At 37.9% G+C, this 21,956-nt stretch overlaps 2 protein-coding genes, 1 long non-coding RNA gene and 1 pseudogene across 3 annotated transcripts; 2 read left to right on the top strand and 2 right to left on the bottom strand.

Moving 5' to 3' along the window:
• Positions 1–527: 527 nt before the first annotated feature.
• Positions 528–980, top strand: LOC125602957 (glutathione S-transferase T2-like). Its single transcript, XM_048774280.1, has one exon. It carries the CDS (start codon positions 528–530, stop codon positions 978–980), a length of 453 nt encoding a protein of 150 aa, XP_048630237.1.
• Positions 981–3,522: 2,542 nt separating this feature from the next.
• On the top strand, positions 3,523–5,037 carry LOC106433788 (L-type lectin-domain containing receptor kinase VIII.2-like). The gene has a single exon (XM_013874618.3). The coding sequence runs from the start codon at positions 3,785–3,787 to the stop codon at positions 4,850–4,852; it is 1,068 nt and encodes a 355-aa protein (XP_013730072.1). The 5' UTR covers positions 3,523–3,784; the 3' UTR covers positions 4,853–5,037.
• Positions 4,964–7,669, bottom strand: LOC106433787 (annotated as a pseudogene).
• A 10,643-nt stretch (positions 7,670–18,312) lies between these two features.
• Positions 18,313–19,151, bottom strand: LOC125602958. Its single transcript, XR_007335117.1, has 3 exons — positions 19,055–19,151; positions 18,642–18,797; positions 18,313–18,567 (listed from the first exon to the last, which is right to left on the bottom strand). It is a non-coding gene; the product is annotated as an uncharacterized LOC125602958 (long non-coding RNA).
• Positions 19,152–21,956: the final 2,805 nt, after the last annotated feature.

Here is a 21,956-nt window from a genome sequence, read left to right as displayed (position 1 = left end):
GCTGTGGTTGTGATGAATGCTTTGATAATGACTATGATGAATGCTTGTGTTAGTGGTAGATAACTTTAACTCTGACTAATGACTGTGATGAATGCGTGTTAGGTTTGTGTGGTAGATAATAAATTCTTAGATAGATGGAAGAGTAAAAGCAATTAGCTGTCCAACTAAGTCGATCTTCTTTCTTTTCCTCTATTTAAACCGAACCTTTCTCTCTAGTTTTTAATCTTCAAAACACATTTCTTTTTCCTCTCTTCCCTCACTGGTTAGGAAATGGATCAGACATCCAATTTTGTTGATTTGTTGAACAGTCAACAAGATACTATCCATCCGTATGCTAGTTTTTCACAACTCCCTACTCAAACTTCATCCTTCTGTGAAGACTCACCTACAGAGCGTAGAGAAAGAAAGAAATAGACAGTCACAGATGATCTAGTGCTCGTTAGCGCATGGCTAAACACGAGCAAGGACCCAGTCGTTTGCAATGAGCAGAGAGCAGATGCTTTCTGGAAACGCATTTCAGCAACAAGATGAATGATCTGGTGTGCAAGTTCTGTGGAGCTTATGCAGCAGCAACAAGGCAGAAAAGCAGTGGCCAGAACGAGGCAGATACTGTTAAACTGGCACACCAAATCTTCTACAATGACCATAAGATTAAGTTTAATCTTCACTATGTTTGGGAGGAGCTGAGGAATGACCAGAAATGGTGTGAAGTTAGTAACTCGAAGGTTGATGGAAAAGGTAGGAAGAGAAAGTATAATGATGGATCACAATCTGAAAGCTCTCAAGCACCTTCAAATCTCGGAGATGATCCAACTAAACGTCCTCCTGGTGTTAAGGCTGCGAAAGGAGTATGTAGTAAGAAAAGTATAGCAGAAGACCAGGCTCTTGCTCAGTTTGAGACCATGTGTTCTATTAAGGAGAAAGATTTGGCTGTTAAGGAGAAAGATTTGGCTATTAGGGAGAAAGATTTGGCAAGTTAAGGAGAGAGTTTCGAAGATGTCTTTGCTTGACAGTCTCATTTCCAAAAAAGAGACACTTTCTCAAGCTGAAGAAGCTCTCAAGCAGAAGTTACTAACAGAGATGCTCAATAATTAGTTCTGTTTTTCTAGGTTTCATGTTATGTTGTTCATCAAGGTGTGATGCCCTGTTTTTCATCAAGGTTTCAATTTCGGTTTAAGTCGCAATATGCTCGGTAATTGTATGTTTCTGAATTATGTGCTTGTATAATTATAAAGCTGTTTCATGTTATCTTCTATGTTCTTCTCGTGATCTATCTCATGTTCTTCTATAATTATACAACTGTTTTATGTTCTCTGTTCTTCTCATGCTTTGTCTCATGTTCTCTTCTCGTGTTTTGCAGGTTCAAAAGAGTGTACCCCTGTTGATGGGACCAGTGAGGATTGTACTCAGAAGTCACGAATATGCTTTGTCTTGAGTTTTGTCTTGTTGTGTCACAAGTTCTTTGAAGTAGCAACATGTATTTGTTTGTATGTGTCACGAGTTCTGTTGTAGTACCAACTTTGTATTTGTTTGAATGTGTCACAAGTGTATTCAAAACTTCTTGATCTCTAGATAAAGCTTTGATTCACTCTCGTATTGTATTCACAATCTCATTACTCTTTCTCACAATCTCATTACTCCTTCTCGTCTTATATCCCTCTCACCATCAGTTCAGTTTAAAGCTTTGATTCACCCTCTCACTATAATCACATTGTTCTCCTTCTTCTCGTTCTATATCCCTCTCACCAATAACCGCACAAAAAAAAACTTTAAGTCATTTTCATCATATATTTATGGCTTCTTCTTCTCAAAACACTTTTGAGGGAGTAGATTTTGATCAATATTATGAGTAATATATGGAACAAGAATTTGTTCAATCTTTTGAAAATTTGAACATTCAACAAGAAGAAGGAAGAAAAAAAGGAAAAAACGAGTTCACATCGAAAGGAATCGTGAAGAAGGCGATGTACGTTTATGGAATGATTATTTCAGTAAAACTCCAACATATCAACAAAATCAATTCCGACGGCGATTTAGAATGAACAAGCCATTGTTCATGCGCATTGTTGATCGACTCGCCAATGAAGTTGAATTCTTTCGACAAAGAGAGATGCTCTCGGCCGGCTTAGTCTCTCTCCACTACAAAAGTGTACAGCAGCCATTCGTGTCTTGGCATATGGTACTGCGGCTGATGCGGTTGACGAATACCTCTGACTCGCTGATTCTACTACTCGGTTATGTGTGGAACATTTTGTGGAAGGAATAGTATATTTATTCGGCGACGAGTACCTAAGAAGACCAACACCGGCTGATCTTGAACGCCTACTTGCAATTGGAGAGTCCTGTGGATTTCCCGGGATGATAGGAAGCATCGATTGTATGCACTGGAGTGGAAGAATTGTCCCACCGCATGGAAAGGGCAATATGCACGTGGTTCGGGAAAATCGACAATTGTTTTAGAGGCGGTTGCTTCCTTTGATCTCTGGATATGACATGCATTTTTTGGATCTCCAGGTACCTTAAATGATATCAATGTTCTTGATCGTTCACCTGTTTTTGATGACATAATACAAGGTCGGGCTCCGCAAGTCACTTATACTGTGAATGGAAGGGAGTATCATTTGGCTTACTATCTCACCGACGGTATTTATCCGAGATGGACTACTTTTATCCAATCTATTCGGGAGCCACAAGGGCCGAAAGCGGTTTTGTTTGCTGAAAAACAAGAAGCTGCCCGAAAAGGTGTCGAGCGTGCTTTTGGAATCTTGCAATCTCGCTTTGCCATTGTTAAAAACCCGACACTTTTTTGGGACACAGCCAAAATTGGGAATTATGAAGGCATGTATCATACTTCATAATATGATAGTAGAAGATGAACGAGATGGATATACCATGCGAAATGTTTCAGAGTTCCAACAAGGATAAGATACCGGAAGTTCACATGTCGATCCCGATATTGAAAGAGAATTCCATGAAGTGCTCACCAATATGATGGGACGTTGAAGACAAATTCGTGATCCACGTACAAATCAACAACTGAAAAAAGATTTGGTTCAACATTTATGGCATAAATTTGACGTGATGAAAACAACAACTGAGTTTGGAAGTTTGTTTTCGAATTTTTCTCAGTTATTGTACTAATCTTATTTCATTTTTATTTTAAATTTCTATGTTTTTAATGTTATCCTTTAATGTATTATAATTAATAAATGAATTTTTTAAAATTTTTTTTTTTATTAAGAACCCCAACTTAAAAACTCTCCATTGGACTGCATAAAATGAGAGCACCTTAACAAAGATCCTTAACCCCACTAACCATTAAATTTAATATTAAAACTTCATTAGCACCTATTTAAGCATCCGGGGTTAAAAGATGCTCTAAGACAGCCATTTGTTAAATCCTACATCGTTACCCGATCAATGTTGATTATTGGAAGGATTATTAAAAGAAAGAAGAAGTGGGCCTAAAATGTCACAATCTAGACCATGGGGGTAAGGGAAGAGAGAAGTAAGAAGTACTGGTGGTGGGGGGGGGATTAAGAACAGAGATGGCATTAATTGAATTTCACTGATTCAGCAACTACCGAGCGTGAAAGATAGCGAACCAAAGTTCACCTTCTCCCAGTAGAAGATGTCTTTAAATTCTATTTAATTTCTACCACTCTTGAAAACTGCAACTCATTCACGAATCCTAGAAATTCCTTTCATCGGAAGCTGAAGAAAGAAGTAAAAAAGAAAAGCTCCTTTCTAGATTCCTCAAAGCTCCCCATTTTCAATTTCAGCTATGGCGGTTTTCAAAACCCTAGCTTTTCTGCTGGTCATCAGCTTCGAAACTATGGCTGCTGCCGCAGATGCAAATTCCTCGTTTTCCTTTGATGGGTTTGCGAAATCTCCGAGCTTTGACAAGAATATTGCTCTGTTTGGAGATTCGAAGCTCGTTGGTGGTGGAGGTTCGTCGATTCAGCTGACTGGCTCAGTGAGTCGGAGCCAAGGGCGAGTCATTTACATGAAACCCATCAAACTCTTCCAAGGTACTACTAAAGGGAGAAGCTTTCCAGGTTCACTCTCGACTAGTTTCTCCTTCACCATGCCCTCCAAAGAGATTGGGAGTGTCCTGGCTTTTGTAATGGTTCCAAGTGGTTTGGATCTTAGGCTGTTTGGTAGGAAGGATAACGCTTCCTCAGGTCTAGGTTTCTTATTGAAAAAGGAGATTGTTGCTGTTGAGTTTGGTATCTCCAAGAGAGGAAACCGTGTGGGGATCTTAGTTGGTAGACCTGAATCTGCTAAAATTAGAAACTTATCATCTTTTGATGGCCATTTCAACGGAGAGAAGAGATTGAATTGCTGGATTGATTACGAGGCGAGCTCAAAGAGAGTAGAGGTTCGTTTGAGTGTTTCTACTGCCTTAAAGCCTGTAGATCCATTCGTGTCTTACTCAGTAGACTTGGCTAAGCTATGGAAAGGAAAGAACTTCATGGTGGGTTTGACCTCTTCTAATGGAAACTCTTCCAAGCCACATTATCTCCACTCATGGAGCTTTGGGATGAGACATCCCTCGATGAGGATTCACTCGCAGCCGCTTGATCCAAACGCAGTTTCCAAGACTGTTAAGGAGGAGGTGAAGACGGTGGAAGTGAAGGGGAAGAAGAGCAAGTGTGTTTGGAGAATGCTTGGTGCATTGGTTCTGGGTGCGGTTTGTGGAAGTCTAGGAGCGATGTTAGCGTTATACCTTTGGACAATATGCGGTAATAGGCGGTCAATGGCAGTGGTTCCTGAGGAATGTGCTAATGGCAAATCAGATATTGTCGTGATAAAAGCTGCCGCTGTTGTTGATGAACAAGGCAAGAAGTAGTTTCGTGTTTTCTTTTAATAGAATTTTTGGAAGTCTCTGTGTTTGTATTAAATTCTTGTGTCCTTCGCTTTGTTTGTTAGTGGCAAGTTTGGTGAGATAAGTTTTCACATGTAGAATCATTTACAATATGTATTAATTAAGATCTTGAATTATTGAACAAATTCAATGCAGTTTGTCCTTTTTCTCTTTCAATTGTGAACAAGAGGAGACGTTGGTGTATACTAGTGAGAGTTTGTCCAAAAACAGAAAGAATGCATTTATAATCAGTTGCCACGTTCAGACACCTTACTCTGTCTCATTTCTCTGTCTTGACTCGGAAGAAAGTGAGAGGAGAGTAGTAATGGAATGTGTATTGTCTCCAGTGGTCCCCTTCCTCAGCTTACGTGAGTTGCAACTTGCAGCAGTAAACCACAACAGGAATTGAGCATCAGAATTGATCATCAGGGGAGAATCCTCTCTGCAACATCTCATCGTGAAACCGAAACGCCTCCGTTAAGTTATCTTGAGAAACAAATCCATTTATCAGAGCAGTATACGTTGACTTGTCAGGATTCACACCTCTCTCAATCATCTTCCTCAACACAGCCTCAGCTTCTTTCATCTGATTCTGTCTACAAAACCCATGTAAGATCGAATTGTACGTAAACACATCAGGCACTAGTAATCCTCCCCCTTGCTTCTCCTCCTCCATCTTCTTCACCAAACCAAAAGCTCTACTCATGTTTTCTTCTCTAACATAACCGTATATCAACGTGTTGTAAGTGATGATATCCGGCACAAAACCTTCAGAGACCAACTTGTCCAAAAAGCTTTCTCCATCCGAGGCATTACCAGACCGGCAATAGCCCTTTATCATAGAGTTACAAATCATGACCGTTGGCTTCACACCTTTACTCATCATCTCATCCCATACCCGAAACGCTTCAGGGAGATGGCCTTTGCTGCACAGCGCGCGTTAACCATAATGCTGTAAGATACAGGAGTCGGTAGTATCTCTCTTGATACCATATCTGTCCATATCTCTTTCGCTGTATCGATATCGCCTACTTTACCAAACCCATCTAACAGCGTGTTGTACGTCACAACGTCGAGTCTGATCCTCTTTTCTTTCATCTTCTTGAAAAGCTCCATTGCGTTCTGCAGGTTCCCGAGCTTACAGTGTCCATCGATAAGTATGGTTAGAGTGTAGGAGTCTGGAAACAAACCCCTTTCTGTCATCTCTCTGAAGAGCTTATCCGCATCACCCAACATCTTCCGTTTGCATAAGCCGTGCAAAATGGTGTTGTAGGCAACAACATCCATACAACAACCACGCCGAAGCATTTCGTTTCTCAAATCCATAGCTTCGGAGATCATACCTTTCTTACAATACCCTTGGATAAGAACTGTGTAGATCACGTTATCAGGAACCAAACCAGCATCCTTGACAAAATCGAAAAACACTAACGCCTTGTCTAAATCTCCACTCCTAGCGAAAAGACTCATCACCGAGCTAAAGCAAACCAAATCAGGAACAACATCCCTACACCTCATATCACTGAAAATCTCTTCTACCTCAACCGCGTCTCCCTTCTTACAAGCCTCCATCAGCAACGATCTATACGTAGTAGAGTCAGGACTCAAACCAGATTCCAACATCTCAGCGAAAACCTCCTTAGCTCTCTCGTATCTCCGATGCTTACAGAGACCATTAATCACAGTGTTGTAAGTATAAACACCAGGACTAAACCCTTTGCTGGGCATAGCGTCCATCAACTCAAACGCCTCTTCCATAAAGCCTTTACTAGAGTAAGCGCTAATCAACGTGTTGTAGGTAACGATATCAGGATAAACACCCATCTTCTCTTGCACTTGCGATAAAAAGGATCCGACTTTATCCATTTGACCGTCTTTGCACAACGCATTAACCATTATATTGAGAGTGTAGACATTAATTCCACTCGGAGAAATGTCGTGATAAACACCCCAAGCCAATTCAACCCACCCGAGCCTCACCAAGCTTCCTAAAAGAGCGTTGCACGCATCTATAGAGACCGTGTAGCCTTTGCTTCTCAGCAATGTGAAAGCCTCGTGAGCTTCTCTTAGCTTTCTAGCCTGAACGTAAGTCCTAATCAACAAATCGAAAACGGAATCATTGGAGGCACAGTTACTGTAAGTGGAAACCAATGAGCTCACAACCTCTGCTCTGGAGACGCCACTTCTCCTAATCATCCTGAGAAGACAGCTCTGCGCATCGGATAGCCTTCCGCTCCTTACTAGGATATGGATGATTGCGCTTAGAGAGAAAGACGTGTGCTTGAAATTGGGAAGGTGTAAACTTAATTGTTGGATGAACCTTTGAGCTAGAGTTAAGTCGTCGCGGCAACGGTACAGAACCTCGACGACGGATAGAGGGTTTAGTCGAATCAGGTGGTTACGCAGAGAAGCCGCTGTCGCTGAGTTGTTGTTGTTATTAGCTTGGTTTAAACTGAAACATAGTTTGTCCACCAAGTATGGATCAGAGGAGGATGGGGTTGTTTCGGATTCGGGAGATGTTGACAAGGTTTTGAGAGGTTTAAGTCGAGTGTGAGGGGTAGTTTTAACGCGGGAGCAAAGGAGGATTCTTGAAGGTAATAAGCGGTGAGCAACCATTTCTTCTGGCCTTGAGAGAGACAAGGGAGAGTTGAAGACTAGTGCTCTACATGACAAGAACGGAGCTCCAGGCAAAACGGCGTCGACACTCAACGGGCTGTCTGTTCCCGAGGGCTAAAGAGTCCAGTGAAAGTGGTAAGCCCATAGAGTTCTTTTCTCTGCTCCAGAATTCATTTGTGTGGAAATTAAGTTGGCGTCCCTCTTTTAATATTTTTTGCACAAATACTAGGGGTCCGGTTTGGTTCCATTTTTTTTGGTTTTTCAGTATTTCAGTTTCTAAAAAGTATCTACTATACTAAAACCAATTTAGTTTGGTTCAGTTTATATACTGTCGATTTTTTGTTTATTCGGTTTTATACAAAAAAACATAAATTTATATATCTTTTAAGCTATTTTACTAATTTGACTAGATATTGAATTTTATATAATTGAACATATTTCAAATAGTTTTTTTTCTTTTTTTTTTCTATTACTATATAAAACATTAGTAAACATATTAAGTCAATCATTATAATAGTTTTATACAATAAAAATAATAAAATTTGTAATCCATAATATTATAAATAACTAAATAGTAGCACATATATATATATATTTTTAAAAAGGTTAAAGTTTTGTTTTATTTAATTTGATAAAAATGAAACATAACTTTCTACTTGAAATAAAATATTAATTTACTAAAATCAACATTTTAAATATGAAGATCATATCAATAAAATAAATTATGTTTATATTCTTAATTATCATATATATAATTACATATATTACTATTTATCTGAGAGCTTCAGTTTGACTAACATATAGTAGCCGTCCCATGACTTTTGTGGATCCAAAATCAGATGACAGATGGTACTGGGTTTGTGAAGAGAGGGACAAAGTTTACTGTGACAGATGATCTGATCGTTACAGCTAAGAAGTCTAACTCAACATTTAGTATACTGAAGAAGTTGAAGGGTCAAGCAGATGATATGGAGGTGCAAGTAATTAGCATCAGCAGTGCAGAGGTATATATAACTAACTAAACCCTTTTCCTTTCTTTCTTGGCCAGTTAAGAAGACAATACTGTGATTTTCTCTGTTACTTTGAAAAATTAGGCTTTGAATCTGTTGAAAGCTTCACTGGTGACATGCTCTGCTTTGAGCTCGGCTTTTAGGAGTTTGCTTCTGAAGGAAGATAGATCGAACCCTATTTCAAAGAGACTAAAGATAGAGACATGAACAGTGGAGAGAGAGCTGCTACTACTATTATTGATTTTAAATTATGCAGAGATTAAACTTCATCTGCTTGCCACCACATTGACTTGGTTTTTTCTATTATTATTGCCTTTCCTTTTGAAATTTTTGCAGCAAAATTGCTAATTTTCCACTTATAGTATAGTTTTCTACACAGCTTTATCAGGAGAATCATGAAATCTCTATTTAGCACATCTAATTTCTTTTGAAATAAACGATGGCTAAAAGAAGTGATATTTTACGAGATGTTGGCCATGCAGTGAAGTGGAAGCTCAAAGGGTTGTCTTTAAGAGTGGCTCTTGGCCTCTTGGGGGTTTAAATGACTTGTTAATATTTTTATTCAGTGTTAAAAGCATCTCTAAAAGACTTTCTATAACTTCAAATATGAAGTTTTTTGCTCTCAAAAAAAGAAACTTCAAATTTTGAATAATAAAACTTTAAATATAGAGAGACACTAATCAAAACTTCAAATTCGAAGTTTCATATTTTTCATTGCATTTTGGTCCTTATATTTACATATTACATTTATGATTCTTAAATATTTTGTCGTTTTATCTTTTAATCCTTAAAAACTTTATAACTAAGAAATATTTCAAATTTGCTTTTGTAGTTTTAATTTTACAAATAAAATTAAAAAAACTTTAAGATAAGCATTTTTCAAAACTAGATTTAGATAACAATAATATTAAAAAAAACTTAACAAATGCACTAATTGATCATATCTGAAAATATTACGAAAAATAGTTTTATACATTAATGTGGTATTTTACATGTAGTTTATATTTAACTAGGTATTTCTATGTAAAATTTTATATTTACTGAATTATTTTGTTAATTAATATTTCTATAATTTTTTTATATATGTGCTATGTATTTTTAAATTTGTATGAATTTAAATTAAGTATCATAAATATAAATACTATAATATAAATATAAATACTTTTGAAATTTAGTTTGAAGTTTGATTTAGGAGAAGACTACCTTAAACTTCAAATATGAAGTTTTAGAAACTCTAAATAGAGTGTCTTTTTGGAGATGCTCTAAGAGTTTATACTCTCATAAAATTGGTTACTGGTGTGTAATAATACGTATAAATGAAAAGTTTCTGAATATAAAGTGCACGCTACAAGGGGGAAGATTAAAGGGCTGCTGGTATTCAATGTCATACTTAAAGACTGTCTTAAACTGTTTATATTAGCTTCCCCACACTGTTCTAAATGGGGAAACTCTAAGGGTTGTTACTATTTTTATTCTTCCTCTTTATTCTTTAAAGTATTTCTTCTCTTTTTCCATATTCTTACCTCCAAAAGGGCGACAATGGCTGAAAGTTCTGGGGAAGCAAAGGTGTAACGGCCTTGGCCCGATGAACCTTATCAAATGCTTTACCCCAAACTTTTCGTTCAAAACTCTTATTAAAACTCAAATTTGTCTTACATAAAACCAAACTTAACAAAACTGAAATGTCGAATAAAAACTTAAGAAGAAATGGTTGAAAGAAAGGAGTCATAAATGAAAGACTCGAGAAAACATTTGCACCATACGGACATCTACTCCCGCTCCCTCTCGGCCCTACCTGTAAAAAGAGGGGTGAGTACATAATACTCAGTGAGGGTAGGTTCTAGGAACCCACGAGCTCAACTCAGGAAGAACAAACAATCACAAGTCATGAGCTAATAAGATCTATTACACAGAAACCCATACTACCCGACATGAACTAAAGACCCTACAATGCACATCCTTTTCATCTTTTCTTCCTTTTCATCAGTGGGTAGCCCCAACTAGGTTTCTACTCCATATCTTGTGGATTGGCCACATCTCCTATGGGTGCTTCCATATTCTTGTGGATTGGCCACATCTCCTATGGATACCTAGCGTGGACTACTACCCCACATACTTTCCTTAGACTCTCTATATGATCCCTTATTCGTACTTATTCTTACATCTTTCACTTATCATTCACAACACGTCTCAACACCTTATCATCATATTCTTGACCACCGTAACATGCCTACGTTCTTATCACTTCAACACGTACTATCGTCTAGACAAGATCAATCACATATCACATCACACATACACACAATATCTAGAACTGATTAACAAAGGACTAAGTCCCATTGGTTACTCAACATGAGGCAAGTTCACAGCCAAGTCCTCACTTAGCTTTTTGCAGAAGTAGATCTGGATCTAGGTTTGGGGAACAGTCACTTCTCGAGATCTGATTTGAGAATCGGACTCACACAAGAGAGAGATGGGTTTAGAATCTGTCATTTTCCAATGACTTAGAGCTAGAGATCTTAGTTTTACCTTTAGGGTTCAGATCTCAGTTGCTTGCACGAAACTGAATCAAGGAGGCGGCGGCTAGGAGCTCGGTTGCGGCGGCTAGGGCTTCGCGGGCGGCTGGCGGCTGGCTTCGCCGGAGATGGAGCGGCGGCGGCTTGAGACGGAGGCGGCGGCGGCTTGAGACGGAGGCGGCGGCGGGGTTCTGCTCAGGCAGGGCTTGCTTGCTGTCTCTCTTGTGGCTGAACCCTAGGGAAACTTCTCCTTTTATAAGCAATGGGAGGGGTTATGTCTAGGGTTTCTTCTCCTTGGACCTCCTGCACTTGAGTTTCCTTTTGGGCCGGGCCCGGGATGTTACAAAAGGTCTATCTGAGACTTGTCATCGATGAAGAGAAGACAAGGTTGTTCTGGCTGAGGCCGGTAAAGATTTTGTTGATGTTCTCTTCAGCTTTCTAACTTTGCCAATGGGTACATTAACCAAATTGCTTAAGAAGCATAAAAAAGCTGTTGGCTGTTTTAATAACCTCTATACAAGTGCTGTGGATATGGGCATTGATAAAGTTGCAGACTAACGCAGAAGAAGTTGTTTCTCAAGAAATCAGCATCAGCAAGAGGTGAGAGGTATGTAATGCTTTTAGTTTTATCCCGGATATTTCTTCTCTCTACACTTTGTTGGAATGCAACTTTTGATGAAATCTGTGCTGTGTTTATGAAACAGGCTGTGGATTTGTTGAGAGCTTCATTGGTGACTTCATGTGCTTTGAGCACTGCTTTAGGCGATTTGATTGCAAAGACGCCAAAGAAGGAACCAGTTTGTGAAACCCAACTTCTAAGAAGCCAAAGGAAGAAACAGAAAGTCAAATCAATGTCAATCCTCCTAAGCTGATCGATCATCTGCCAAAAAAAATAATCCACATTGTCCACCCATTTCTACCATGTTTCCCCTGTTCTTTAATCCCATTTTCATGCTTCTGACTTTTCGAAGGTTTTAGTTTATTATTAATGAGATGAATCTTTTATCATTCCGACTTAAATAAACAACCATCACTAGTTAAAAAAACAGCAAAGATATAAAACATTTAACAAGCTTACTAATCATTTTGTATAAAAAAAAAAAAAGCTTACTAATCATTTTTTTATACAAAACAACAAAATAATACATGACTTTTGTGGATCCAAAATCTGATCATAAGCCAAAAGATGGTACTGGGTTTGTGAAGAGAGGGACAAAATTTACGGTGTCAGATTATCTGATCGTTACACCTAAGAAGTCTAGCTCAACATTTAATTTACTGAAGAAGTTGAAGATTCAAGCTGATGATCTTGAGGTGCAAGTCATTAGCATCAGCAATGCAGAGGTATTATATATAACTAAAACCTTTTTTCTTTTCTTTTTTTTGACCAGTTAAGAAGACAAAACTGTTGATTCTCTTTTACTTTGAGAATCAGGCTTTGAATCTGTTGAGAGCCTCACTGGTGACATCCTCTGCTTTAAGCTCTGCTTTTAGGAGTTTGCTTGTAAAAGAAGATAGATTGAACCCTATTTCAAAGAGACCAAAGATAGAGACATGAACAGTGGAGAGAGAGCTACTACTACTATTATTTTTTAAATTATGCAGAGATTCAACTTCAAATCGAGATTTCATGATCCTATTATTATTGCCTTTAAATTTTGCAGCAAAATTGATAATTTTCCAGTTATAGTTTAGTTTTCTACACAGCTTTATCAGGAGAATCATGAAATCTCGATTTAGTACATCTAATTTCTTTTGATATAAACGATGGTCAAAAGAAGTGATATTTTACGAGATGTTGGCCATGCAGTGAAGTGGAAGCTCATAGGGTTGTCTTTGAGAGTGGCTCTTGGGGGTTTAAATGACCCATTTAATATTTTTTATTCAGTGTTAAGAGTTTATAGTTTCTAAATTCTAAAGTGCAGGCTACAAAAAAATATCCTACTCTAGTTAGTGTTGGTTCATATAGATGCTGCCTTCTAGGTTTGAAATCAAATTTTGGAAATCTATTTCCTCAACCCATAATAACATAGTCTTTTTGGTCTTGTGGATGCGGTATGCCAAAAAAGAGAGGGTAATACTGGGAGATCATCGAGAGTTAAAGTACTTGCTCCACGAGACATCTCCATCGGTCAACTTATTTGTAAGGCTTACAGAAACTCAAACAAGTCACACTCATTGAAAAAAAAGTTTTTTTTTATTTGAATCCAAGTAAACATTCATTGAAAAGAGAGAAATTAAGCAGTTTGGAGTTAAAACAAGACAAAGAACCACACAGAAAATTAGTAATGAGTATCCTCTCTGCTCTTGAGCTTTCCAACTGCTGATAGGTCTTGCCAAGACAATAAATGAACATAATTCACTTTTCGTGGGATTTTTTCAGATGTCAAGAAAACATTGTGACCGTTAGTACTCAAATTATCAAGTTTATGCAGGCAGTTCAATTCGTCGTCTTGCAAGAGTTTCGAGATTAAGAGCAAATTAGGGCCTCTAGTACCGTGAGGATCAGCAGGATTGTCAATTGACCACAAAAGAAAGTCCATTGTCATCTTAGCCAATCTTGAAAATTTGTCGGCTGGAGAATTGCGTACCACGGTGATTAAGACTCGGGCATCTTCATAGTCAAACTCGTCATTGTCAACATAGGCATAGATTGAGATACCACCACAAGGACAAGGAACAAGAGCACGAACAGCTGATAAAGATATTCTCATAAAACACAGGGAGTTGTAGACCGAGAGGGAGAGGGTAATCAGAGACATCCCAGAAGACGCATGTTTCAACACCCTGAGGCATGGAGAAACTTTGGTATGGGCATCGGGAGGTGGGAGCTCAATAAAATATCTCTGGCTATGCTTTACATCTTCATCTTCTTCCTCATGCTCTAGGTGGTCAAGTAGGTCAAATAGGTGTGGACAAAGCAACACTGGGATTCTCTCAGGCCCAAGAACCACATTGGAGGATACAGTGATTCCAAAATTACTTTGTGGTGCTTCAGGCAGTGCAAATAAAACAGGGAAGCCTCTGCTTGTCAAAGAAGCAAGCACCCTACAGATCATCTCTGTGTCTTGTGCCAATTTTGTGATGATCACCAACGGGGATACGTGATCGTCATCGTGTGAAGCCATTAAAACAGCATCCACTAACATCATATAGTTTATTTGATGTGCCTCTTCTTTCGAAAATCTTAAAATATAGTCGCATTCAGGACGCAAGAAATACTCATGTTCCAAGTCTTCCGAGAATATGTCCGAGTTACCGTAAACTGTAATATGTTCATTAGAAAAACCCCTTCTTGAAACAGATAAACCGAGAGACAGACAAGTAAAACCAGGTTCCTCATACTTGTCGGGGAGCCATCCGTCGGCTTTCCACAATAAGTGTGTCCTCTTCCCTGCACGCAAAATAAACAAACAAACATTATGGACGATTAGATATCACCTGAAAGAAGAGACAGAGATGGAGAGACAAGAGCTAGAGACAAAATATCTTACCCCAGACACTTGGCATGGTTCAGATATGAAGAACTCGAGAGAATCAAAAAAAAAAAAAAAAATTAGGGCTGGCGATGAGATCGTTTGAAGCAAGAGAGAGAATATAAAGCAATTTGTTAGGGTTAGGCATGAGAGTATTATATATATATTACTTGACATATAGTACCTTTTTTCTCGAAAATATAATAGTATATGAGAAACAAAGAAAAAAAAAAAAAGCACAGAAAATATATTAAAAATGGAAATTTTATAATTTATTGTGCATTATTAATGGAATTAATCTGATATTTTTCTTTTTTTTTATTTATGGAAATTTGATAATTTTTGTGTGTTTTTAATGAAGATGTGATAATTTCTCATTTTTTTTATTTATAGAGATCTGATAATTTATTGTGTTTTTTTTACGAGTTGTGCTTTTTTATTTGACACTTAAGATTTCCATTTTTAATATATTTCCTTAACTTATTTCTTTCAAGTGTCAACTAAGTTATCATATTTTCTTCTTTTTTCGTTATTATATATATAATGAATCATATAAAGTTATTAATTTATAGAGTTATTAATATATATATAGAATCATATAATTTATCATTTTTTTTTTTTTTTTTTTTGTTGAAATGTTAAATTTATATATCAACAAAAGAAAAATGTTTACAATACGGAAATTTTGAAGTTTTAAATGCAATACGTTAACTTAGTTTCTTACAAAGCCATCTCTGCATCAGAGAGCTAGTAAAATCAGTATTCCTTGGTCGAATGGAGGAGATCCTGTTTCGTATGGTCCTATCCAGCGACTTCACAAGCTGAGCCGGCGAGTTCCACGAATTGTTATGCTTCGTCTATTGCGTTTTCTCAAAGTAAGTAGACTGATCCTTGAAAGGCCAGCCGAAGCAGGCAGGAGTCAACCTTGTTACGTTGGGGAGATAGCAGTGTGTTCATGGTGATGTTCCAGTCCGGGCTAGGCCGAGGAAGGAGATATCCAGTGAGGTCGGTCCAGACGGTATAAGAGTACAGGCAGGCGAAGAAGAGGTGGTCGCGGGTTTCATCAGGCTCGCCACACAGCCTATCCTGGATTTCCCCCATGCTCGAGTTCGATCATCTGTTGAAAGCATGTTCCGCGCAGTCGGCCACACCATGAACGAGAACCGAGGGATTGATTCCGAGAACCATATAACTTTGCTCCATTCAACTGCAGTTCCGTGCACTCGAAGTTGATCCCATGTTCTAGATGATGAGAACTAAGATTTGTAGTTATCCTCTCCATGTTTCCAAAGCACACGATCACCGCCTGCGCCCTCTACCTGGGGTGGGACAGAGTTGATGGCAGCTATCATCGCCCGTAGGTGATAGCTGCGACATCTTCTGATGTTCCATTGCCCAGACGAGGCCACGTCGGCGACTGTGGCATATCTGTTTAAACCCATCAACATGGTACCCGAGTCACCTGCAGTGTCAATTAGTTTTCCCATATTCAGCCAATTATCAAACCAAAACAGAGTATCCTTTCTGTTACCAATTTCAGACTTGAGGAACATAGCTGCTTGATGGCGGAGTTTAAAAGTTTGCGCCATATCCAAGAGCCTGCTTGAGTGTCCTTTACATCCCAGAAACATTGATTATGTAATAGGTTTGTTCGAGTCCAAGCTACCCAAAGGGATCCTGAATTTGTGATAAGGCTCCAAATCAGACTCAGGGAAAATACTTTAGATGAATCAACCAGCCGTCAAATTCCCAAACCCTCTTCCTTAGGCATACAGACTTCGTCCCATGCCACTTTGGCTTTCCCGCTAGAGTTGGCGTGCCAGACCAGAGAAAAGCACTACACATGATCTCGATCGTTTCAAGACAACGCTTCGGTAACCTAAAAACAGAGCTCCAAAAGTTCGTAGTACTTACAATCACCGAATTTATGGGTTGCAGTCGCGCAGCATAGGGTAGGGATCGGCTCATCCAGGAAATAAATTTAGATCGGATACGATCTATAAGAGGTTCATAGTCATCCCGTGTCATTGACTTGGTCGTGAGGGGAGACCCAGATACTGTATCGGAAGAGTATCAATTGGGAGGTTTAGTCGGCTCACCTCATCAAGGAAGCATTGGTGAACTGTTCCTCCCATGTAAATGGCCGACTTGGCTGGGATTATAGCAAGACCTGACCAGCTCTCAAACTCGTTTAGGACAGAGAATATGCCTTGTAAGGAGCTAGGCTCACCATCAGTGAATACCATGATATCGTCTGCGAAGCTCAACTGAGTAAGATTGATTTGAGCGCAAGTTGGGTGGTAACCGATATTACCTGCTGCAGAAGATTTGTTTAGCGCCAGAGAGAGTACATTAATGGCGATAACAAATAGATACGGAGATAGGGTGCAGCCTTGTCTCAGGCCCCTCGCACTAGGGAAGAATCCCTCTAGTTCACCATTGAGTACTGATATGGAAAAAGCAGCAGTGGACAGGCAGACATGTATCCAGTGAATAAATTGCTCTAGTATATGCATCACTCGAAGCGTGTCCTCAATAAATGACTATTGGACCGTGTCAAAGGCTTTTGATATGTCCAGTTTCAGTACACTACGAGCTCCAATCGAGTCTTTGTGGTAATTCTTGACCAGTTCAGTGGCCAGAAGTACATTCTCCAACATGAGTCGCCCTTTCACAAAAGCACACTGGTTCGGTTCTATTAGCTTCGGAAGTAAGACCTTCAGACGATTGGAATCATCTCCTCTCATACCCCTTTATCTCATATGACAATCTCCACAGGACCTCGTCTAAAATCATTATTGTTTTGAATTATTTTTAATGCGAAAATAAGTTAATTACCTTTTTACCCTCTAAAACTATCCCTAAATATTTGTGATTCATTTTCTGTTTACTTAATTCTTTTTTTTTTCTTTCTTTCTCTTCTTCTCTACGACGGCTGACTTCTTTTTTCTCTCTTCCTCTGTGATTTTTTCTGCTTCTCATCCTCTCTGTAATTTCTTTTCTTCTCTACTTCTTTGCGGTTTTTCTTTTTCTTCGTTCTTCTTGTTTATTCTTCTATCTTCTTCTCTATTAAATCAAATGATTAATTTCTTTTTTTAACCCAAAAACTAGATCTGGAAACCAAAAAAGAAAACATATCTACGGTAGCTCGAAGTGATGTGATAACAAACAAGGTGGCGAAAACACTGGTTCGGTTCTATTAGCTTCGGAAGTAAGACCTTGTGATCTATGGACCGAGCCATTCGTGACCGCTTACTGAGCTGTCCGGCAACGCGACCTCAAGCGTGCTCACTCCTTCAGTTATACTTCTGGTTCATCGATCCCTACAGCTAGCAGCTGTTTCTTGAGTAATTTCCTTTAATCTATGTCTTCTCTCCCTGTAACCTCTCTGTTGTTTCTTCAAATACGTTGCTTGTGCAACAATTCTGTAAAAAACTTGAAAAGCTTTGGTATGAATCTTAACATTTACACCAAAAAAAGTATATGCAAGTCGTTTTTGGGTGGGATAAATGTGCAAGTTGTTTTCAAGATCTAATATAACAGCGGTCACGAATGGCTCGTCAGCCTTAAGCCTCTCAACGATCATCTCTAGCTCCTTAACCTCTCTTTTCAAAACAAGTATCTCCCGCTTCTTGTTGGAGATGGTTTCCTCAAGCAAAGCCTTCAACCGTATCAACTCCGATGTCAAGATGGTCCACTTTCTCTGCGTGGATAGCAGCCAATCTCGTTATAGCATCATCTGCTTGACTCTGGCATCATTAGCTGCTAACAATTCTTGACTGACATTCTCCAGCTCCCAGCTGGTTGCCAAAAGAAGAGAAGCCGAATCAGAAGCATATGATCCATCTTTATATAATTAAAACCAACACAATTATGAAAATCTCAGCTCTCATACAACATATCACAACAAATATTATACAAGAAGCATCATTTGAATTAACCAACGCTTGTAGCTAAAAACAGAATATTTCCCATTCAAAGACAAACCAAAATAAAACAGTACATTTGTTGACCAACAAAATCTCTAGAAGTACTGTAAGGTGTGAATGAAGTATGTACATTAGCTATTGTATCTTTATCTCCTGGAAAAAAGAGATCATAAACAAGTTATAAAAAGAGAAAGAGTGTGAAGAGGGTAGTTAAAATTAGATTGTACCTTTGGTTAGGAAGGTCGGCATCCCATCCATCAACTCAGGCGAAGGTTGGGTATCAGTATAAGCCAAGAAGGCATTAACCGCACCCTGAAATCTTTTGTCTCAGTTTGGGCATTCCTCGACGTTCCATAAGACGCATATTTCACGCATGTCAAGCACTGCAATGTTTCACCAAACCAAGGCATAAGCCATACGAAGCATCATGGCTAGTATAATTTATTAGATCGTACAATAGTTTACCCAAAACAAACCAACAGATAAAAATTTTGAACAAGAAGATGTACTATAGTTTTAAATCATTGAAATCCTCAACAAATCCAGAAAAAAAGCAACCCTATAAAAACCAAACAACATATAAAACAGAATCAAATTGCAATAAACAATTTGGAGGAAGAGAAAGTGAGAGAAGTCTTACGGGATAGGGGCGCCATCGTTTGGTCGAGAGAGAAGAAGACCTAGAGAAAGAAAAAAAAAGGGTTTTATCGTGAGATTAATTATTAAGATGCACTAAATCCTTGTTTTAAATAGGATGTCTTTCCTTTTTGTTTTTAATGTTTCCAAAAAAAAAAAAAAAGTAAATATCCATTTTTTTTTAGAAAATGTAATTGAATTTATATTTTGGAAATTTATAATTTTTATTAATGATTTATAAAGCAAGTATGAAGTTTATTAAACATTAATAGTTATTATAATAGTTTATAAGCTTATATAAATAACTTACAATCTCTTAACACAAAAAGAGCTTCACGAAACGGTGGTCTTCGTGTGTCACACAACCCAAAAGAGCAAAGGTTTTTGCGAGAGATGCACTGAATTAGTTTCTAACTTTTACGTTTGTGTAGTTGATGACGAACGACAAGTTCAAAAGTGTGGAGCATAGGGTGCTTGCAAACAAAGTTGGACCGAGGATATCAGTAGCGTGCTTTTTCAGCTCGAGTATGATTCCGAATTCAACAGTTTACGGACCAATCAAAGAGCTTGTGTCTGAAGAAAACCCACCAAAATACAGAGAGTTCACTGTACCTTAGTACTCAAAGGGATACATTGAGAAAGGTCTTGATGGAACATCGCATTTATTGAATTACAAGATATGAAAATAAAAAAACACTTACAAAGAGTAGAGCTTCTTGTTTGATGTATGATGTATCAGAGAACTAGAGTAAACTGTGTGTTTATCAGTCGCTTGCAACTGTTGTGTTAGAATCTTTAACCATGTTATGCTACTCTAAAAAAATGTTAAGCTACTCTGTTCTTGGAATTTGTCTACGGAAAACCAATTAATGCTTTCAAGAAATATGAAAATTGCCAAAAAAAAGTTACGATGGAGTATAGCTTAAAATAGTGTCCTTTAAATATTGGCGCAGGGGTGTTTAATTACTACTAAAGGTGAGAGTAGAGAATATTAAAAAGTATGTTTTAGTCACTAACTTTAATTTTAAATAAAAAATGCTTAATATATTAAATATATGATTATATCATGAAATCGTAATAGTTTGAAACTCTTTTTAGCAATTTTGAAAATTTATATTTTATAAATATCTTAGTCTAAGAAGAACATTCCTATTTACTTGTGGTTATAGACATCAAATAAACATTTTCCAGTTAATGGCTGTTTTGGCATTGAGCCTCTCCAAGCCGATTCATTTTTGGTTCTTACCGGTTTGAATGTTAGAATTCTAAACTTTTTTGTTTGTAGGTTCTTAACCGTGGTTTAACTTACCAATCTTTTGTTTTGAACATTCCATGGCTGACAAAAAAAATCACTCGTTTAAGTTTGTTCATAAATGTTTCAAACCTTATACAAACCAAAATATTAACACAGTGGTTTAAGCTCATTTAGATGAATCACATGAAATTACAATTATATCAAAACATATAGCTTATATGTTTAAAACATATAGCTCCGACTATGATCTCTTTGATTATGATGATTGTAATCAGGTTGTCTTGACAAGTTCATGTTGCAATATGTTTAAATATGAGTTCTAATATAAGTTGTCTCAAGACACCAATTCTGTAAGCATCAGCTTTTTGAGAGATTTTGCTAGCATCAGGGACTTCAGGGGCACGGTAGCTATCAAACGGTTAGGTGCAGATGCGGAGCCAATGATAGGCGCTAGACCGTAATCAGAAACCTTAGCTTCATAAGAATTAGACAGGAGTATGTTTGAGGACTTGATGTTTCCATGAGATGTAGATAACTAATCGCAATGTTGGATTAGTGCTACCATTCTACGTGGCTTACAGAGATAGCAGCTCCATCGTATTAAAATGCTCCCCTCCTCTGTTTTTAAGCTCTGTTTGTTTAAAGGAATGAGTTTTTTGTTTAACTTTTCATGGTGTACAACAACTTTTGTAGGTACTTAAAATCATCTTTTATAATTGATTTTCTTGCTTGCATGCCATGGGATATCATCTACAAGGTAAAGTTTATAATATTCTTTGATTTCGTTAAGACATAAGAATCAATTACCTATTCACAAGAATCGTCAAGCTTATATTCGTCTAGCTCTATTGCACTCACACCGCCGCTTGTATCTTCTATTACTTGGCCACCACGCTTCCTGCTTATCAAGAAGGTACACCTGGATTGGTAGCTTGAAACTGGGAGATTACAGTTAACGCTAAGTTTCGTGAGATCGATCTCTGGACTCGGTACACCACTTCTATGCACTTCTAACATTTTGTTTGATGCTTCTTTTCTATTCACAATTTGTTAATTTAGCTGGAAGAATATATCTTTGGATCTAAGCCCTTCCCAACAAATTTTGAGAATAATACAACTTCGTAGCGTGTGTGATAAAGGAATCATCATGGTTTAAAAACATGATTCATATGAGCTTGCTCACGTATAGTGAAAATTTGACACTAAGACCATCATTAACGCAGGGTTCTTAGTACATGGTTCTTAGCGAAATATAAGAACCCGACTCTTAACTTTTAACTCGGCTCTTAAATATTTAAGAGCCGACTCTTAACATTTTCAGTTAAAACTTAAGAGTTGGGTTCTTATATTCCGCTAAGAGCTCCGTCCTAAGAACCCGTTAATGATGCTCTAAGTGAAACTAATAATGTATCTTCACTGTATAAACAACAACTCTGGACCAAACAAAAACAAAGCTCAATATCAGGTCTAAATTCTCCAATAAGTGTGAGCCAATACGCTATGCAAAAGTCTACTTATTAAAATATTTAATTATATAATATTAATCCATAGTATTAATACGTAACAGAAGAAGACAAGCTTAAAATTAAGCGTGCCTGAAATCTACCAAAAGCAATCCTCACAAGTCTCATTTATGTGTACACTCTTGTTC

This window comes from Brassica napus, unplaced genomic scaffold, assembly GCF_020379485.1.
Source record: "Brassica napus cultivar Da-Ae unplaced genomic scaffold, Da-Ae ScsIHWf_3051;HRSCAF=3852, whole genome shotgun sequence".
In the NCBI taxonomy this organism is placed as follows: domain Eukaryota; kingdom Viridiplantae; phylum Streptophyta; class Magnoliopsida; order Brassicales; family Brassicaceae; genus Brassica; species Brassica napus.
This window is presented reverse-complemented; position numbering and strand designations above follow the sequence as displayed.